At 27.6% G+C, this 5,542-nt stretch overlaps 2 protein-coding genes across 2 annotated transcripts; both read right to left on the bottom strand.

Moving 5' to 3' along the window:
* Positions 1-442: 442 nt before the first annotated feature.
* Positions 443-1,649, bottom strand: LOC146883371 (MATH domain and coiled-coil domain-containing protein At3g58360-like). The gene is made up of 3 exons (XM_085667526.1): positions 1,504-1,649; positions 1,255-1,415; positions 443-1,143 (listed from the first exon to the last, which is right to left on the bottom strand). The coding sequence occupies exons 1-3, from the start codon at positions 1,647-1,649 to the stop codon at positions 443-445; spliced, it is 1,008 nt and encodes a 335-aa protein (XP_085523652.1).
* Positions 1,650-3,407: 1,758 nt separating this feature from the next.
* On the bottom strand, positions 3,408-4,801 carry LOC146883370 (uncharacterized). The gene is made up of 3 exons (XM_085667525.1): positions 4,674-4,801; positions 4,413-4,579; positions 3,408-4,108 (listed from the first exon to the last, which is right to left on the bottom strand). The coding sequence occupies exons 1-3, from the start codon at positions 4,799-4,801 to the stop codon at positions 3,408-3,410; spliced, it is 996 nt and encodes a 331-aa protein (XP_085523651.1).
* Positions 4,802-5,542: the final 741 nt, after the last annotated feature.

The following is a 5,542-nucleotide window of genomic DNA, read 5'->3' as shown; positions in this document are numbered from 1 at the left end:
AATCAGTCGTTCAATATTCATTTGGGAAAAAAATTAACTTTTTCTTTTTGCTTCTGCGGTAGTTGATGTCATTGATCCACTTGTTGTAGAACCATTGAACATAAATAAGTCCTTCTGTTTCTGGTGCATCTAATAAAATGTTTCGCTAGTTTTCTTGATATAAAGAACGTGTTCAAATTTTTGTGGGCTCTATTTTCCTGGGGAATAGATTGATGGCAGAAGCTGAAAATAAAATTGATGAAAACAAAAGTAGATTAAAAAATAGTTTGACAGTCACATTCATAACTGGTTTTCACAAGTTCAAAAGTGAATGTAAAAACAAACAGAAACAACTCCATGAACAAGCGATTAAAGTTACCAAGATGCACACCCTTAAATTTAAATACCTATACCAAAAAAGTAAAAAATTGAAAACACAAAATAGTTTTACAACCATTTTTAATTAATTGATGAATGTGCTAGTGCTCCCTCCATATCCTAATTTGTGATCTTGAGTGTGTTCTTCAAATTCTTCTTTGGCTTGCACCAACTCCTTTCTTGCCCTTTCAACTTCTGTCTTCAGTATCTCTATTTTGATCTCTAAACCATCCACATCCTCCTTCAGCTTTTTCACCTTAGCAGCTTTCTCCTTCACGCCCAAGGCAAATGCAACATCACATTCTAACCAATCCAAATCAAACTCAAATATCTTAACTTCATCCCATAAACTCTGAAGATGATCACATGCTTCATCATCCATATCTTCCAACTTTTTCGTTATCAGAAAATGAAGAACTCGACCCAAAGCTGTAAATGCCCATTCTGTAAACATGCAACCTCTGTTTTCTTGAGATTCAACCAGTGCAGGATGTTGTAAACAAACTTCTTCTAACAATGGAACAAAGGTTGGATCTACATTTTTAAATGACCTTCTAAACATTTCATCGAATAAAGGATTATCGTTATCCTTCACAGGATTCTCATCAATCTTGCAAATAGGTTCATATTCTTCATTCTCGTACACATACTTAGTCACAAAAATCCCAGCTTCAATCACACAGCTATCATTCACAATAAACCCATTCTCAGGGTTTTTAAGCTCATCATAAGATACAAATTTATTACCTTCGAACGAGTTATGTACACTAAATTCATATTCAAATCCTGAAAAAGTCATATACTTATGTTAGATTGTGAATAATAGACTCATTAAGGTAAAACAAATCATATTAAAAAATTATTCTTCATACAATTTACAAAATAAATAAAAAATACCTTTTCTTATTGTCCTCTCATCATTAACCTGATCAATTAAAGCCAAATTAAAATTTTCAGTTTTTTTCCTTCCCTCAGTTAAATTAGCACAACCCGGATCAACTTCTAAATAAATTTCCAAGTAATCTTCGATCCCGTGAGGTGGACAGATAACAATGAACCTAAAAGCAAAATTAAAACACTTAATAAATAACACTAATAAAAATGATATCAGAGGTATAATTAGTATACAAAATGTTAATAGAGCACCATGTAAGATCGTCGATGATAAAGTTGTCGGAGTAAGATTCACAATCTAATGTAGAGAAGTTGTCGATCCTCCAATTATATTTCTCAAACATTAATTTACACCTTTTGTTGTCGTTCAGTTTAGACCTTTTGTTGTCGTTCTCCATTTGAATAACTTACAAAAATTTCAACCTGAACAAAAAGAACAAATTGTTAGCATTCTCTTAGAAAAAATGAAAACCGATGATTATCAAGAAAAGATTTGTAAAAAAGCATAAAGATGTGAAGATAAATTTTGAAAATTTAAGGTGGTTGGAAAAAAAAAGAAATACTAAGAACATATGAAATATACGGATTACTCACTTCACTTCAATTAATTGGAATGAAAACAAGTTGACTGCGAAAATGAGAGAAGGAACTATAATTTGGTTTTATAGTTACTTGTGTGTGGAGCTGAATAAAATTGAAACTTGAAAACAAAAAAAGTAACTATGGAAGTTTAATATTCATTAAAAAGATTTAATAATCCGAGAATATGTTCAGTTTTCTAAGAGATTTTCTGTAACAGATTCACTGTAACAGATCTTCAAAGGTAAGAGGTGGCATGGATTCTGTTTAACCAAGCTTTTGGTATTTCACTATTTTTTCCGGCCTCTAATATCTTATTTAATTTTTATTTTTATAATAATTTCATTTAAGATTTTAAATTCTTCTTTAGTTTTTCTTCTTCTTTTTTTTTACATTACGACTTTTCTCATCATGTTTATTAATTTTTACCAGTTTAAGTAAATTAACAAAATATATTTCTAAACCAAACTATATTTTTGTTAATGTAATTTTTAAAAAGATGATTAAATAATTTTTTTTTCAGTTAAAATTTTTCGTTCAAAAATTAGAATAAATAAAAATTGTTATTAAAGCTGTTTTGTAATGTTTCTCGTTACTTTTATTTAATATCTTTATTTTTTAAGTATAATGTGTTGTAAAAATATTTAAAAGTTATAATTTTATTACTGTTATTAATTGTTTTAAAATAATAACGAAAATGGTTATCAGCTAATGAAAAAAGTATACTAAATTTAATTTTAAATGGCCAAAACATAATTATAACTCTAATTTCATAGACTATTTTATGGTTTAGATTCAAATTTTACACATCTGAAAATTAGTGACTTAAGATTTTTTATTTTATATATATATATATATATATATATATATATATATATTGGTTATTTGATTCTCCCATTGAAGAGCGAATCTCGTAAATTTTCTATTGATAAGGAAAATGTGAATTTCAAAACAAATTTGAACAGAAATGAATATAAAATGGTCACTTCAACTTTCTTTTATTATCTAATAAATTATTATTTTAGTTCTTCGTAATATCAAACATATATAAAGTTGAAATTATTATGCTAATCAATTTAATAAATTTTGTACATTTCTAAAATTCATTTTAAAAATTGATGATTCTTAAAATATATAAATAAATTATTATATTTAATAATTCATTTCAAACGTTTAAATATATATAAAATTATGAGCTAACAAAATATAATTTTAAAATAGATATATGTAAGTTTATATTTGACGAACAAAGAAGTCTGGGTGTGAAATCCTCACACTTGAACTCCCCTTGAATAATTCCTTTCAGGTGCATCAAATAAAATTTTTGGCTTGTTTTCTTGATATAAACATTGTTCACTCCATTTTCGTGGGAATTAGATTGATGGTAGAAGTTGAAAATAAAATTCTGGAATGAAAACAAAAGCAGATTGAAAAATAGTGGTTTTCAAGAGTTAAAAAATGAATGAAAAAACAAACAGAATCAACTCCATGAACAAATGATAAAAGTTGCCAAGATGCACACTCTTAAATACCTACATCTAAATGAAAAATTGAAAACAAACAACTTTTTCCACCATTTAATAGTCTCTATATCCTAATTTGACATCTAAACGACGTTCTACAAATCCTTCTTTTGCTTTCACCAAATCTTTTTTTGCACATTCAAGTTCTGTCTCTCTCTCAATCAAGGCTAACCTCAGTCTCTTTGTTTCAATCTTTAAAACATCCACATCCTCCTTCGCCTTTTTCACCTTAGCAGCTTTCTGCATATAATATCTCAAATTCAAAGCTTGTGCAACATCAGATTCTAACCAATACAAATCAAACTCAAATACCTTCACTTCATCCCATAATCTTTGAAGATGATCACATGCTTCATCATCCATATCTTTCATTTTTGTAGTGATGAGAAAATGAAGAACTCGACCCAAGGCTGTAAATGCCCATTCAGTAAACCTGCAACTTCTTTTTTCTTGAGATTCAACCAGTGAGGGATACAGTAAACAAACTTTTTCTAATAATGGAAGAAAGGCTGGATCAACATTTTTAAATGAGTTACAAAACATTTTATGGAATAGAGGATTCTTGTTATGCTTGACAGGATTCTCATCAATCTTGCAAATAGGTTCATATTCTTCATACTCATTTACATACTTAGTCACAAAAATCCCAGCTTCAATCACACAAGTATCATCCACCGTATATCCACTATATCGAAAAGGAAACCAAATCTCCAAAGCTTCACAGTTGTCATATGCACTAAATTCAAATTCAAATCCTGAAAAATTCATATACATTGGATTAAAAATAATAGACGGATTAAGGACATAACGAAAATAGATTTCTTCATATAATTTACAAAACATTTATCATGAAATTCAATATAGATGGTTTTTCAAATAGATTAAAGCGTCTACTAATTTTTTGTGTGCTGTTATTTGAGCATTATAAATACAATCTTGGTATTTTAAATATTTTTTAAATATATTTAAAATAATAAAATTAGTAATAATCAGTGTATTATAAAGACACAGTAAAGGAACAGAAAAAAAATCAATAGAGAATCCAAATTACAAAAATACCTTTTCTTATCGTCAGTTCTTCATCATGCTGGTTGATTAAAGCCAAGTTAAAATTTTCAGATTTTTTCCAGCACTCCGTTGAATTTGCACATTCATCATCTACTTTTAAATAAATTTCCAAGTTATTTCCCATGTCCGTGAGCCAAAGAGAGCGAATAACAATGTACCTAAAAGCAAAATTAAAACACTTAATAAATCTAAAAAGACAATAATATCAAAATATCAAAAGTATAATCAATATACAAAATTTAAATAGAGCACCATGGAAGATCATCAAGTATAAATTTGTCGGAGCAATGAAGTTCTCCACCATGTAATGTAGAAAAGTTGTCGACCCTCCACACATACTTATCAAATATAAGTTTAGGCCTTTTGTTGTCATTCTCCATCTAAATAACTTAAATTTCAACCTGAACGGAGGAACAAAATGTTAGAATAAAGATGTGAATATAAATTTTGAAAATGTTGGAAACACAAAAAAATGAATAAAAGAACTTATGCAAAATATAGGGATTACTCACTTGAATTAATTGAAAAGAAGAGAACTAGTTTGGATGACTGGGAAAATGGGAGATGGAACTATCACTTGGTTTTATAGAGTTACTTGTGTGAGTACCTAGATAAAATTGAAACTTGAAAAAAAAAAAGAGTAACTTTGGAAGTTTAATATTCATTAAAAAGATTTAAGAATTCGAGAATATGTTCAGTTTTCTAAAAAGACAGTTTTGGAAGAAGAGGATTCACTGTAACACGGATTGTTTAGGCCAAGCTTTTGGAATTCCACTGTTTTTTTCCCGTCTTTTAATATCTTATTTAATTTTTATTTTGATAATAATTTCATTTAAGATTTAAAATTCTTCTTTGGATTTTTTTTTTTACATTACGACTTTTCTCCGAATGTTGATAAATTTTTAATTTTCAATTTAGAAATATTAGGATATTTTTATTGTATGATTTGTTTTATAAAGTTTTAATTTAATTTTTGTGACATTATTTTTTGTGAAATTAAACCTAATTGATTAATTGCATATTATTTCTTATTCTTAGTTTTTATCTCAAAAAATTTAATTGATTATTTCAACAACTGTAATTGTTAATTGTTTTTATATAGATCTATTTTATTCAACTTG

The sequence above is a fragment of the Vigna unguiculata genome, chromosome 10 (assembly GCF_037176805.1).
Source record: "Vigna unguiculata cultivar grain cowpea cultivar isolate G323 ecotype 2 chromosome 10, ASM3717680v1, whole genome shotgun sequence".
In the NCBI taxonomy this organism is placed as follows: domain Eukaryota; kingdom Viridiplantae; phylum Streptophyta; class Magnoliopsida; order Fabales; family Fabaceae; genus Vigna; species Vigna unguiculata.
This window is presented reverse-complemented; position numbering and strand designations above follow the sequence as displayed.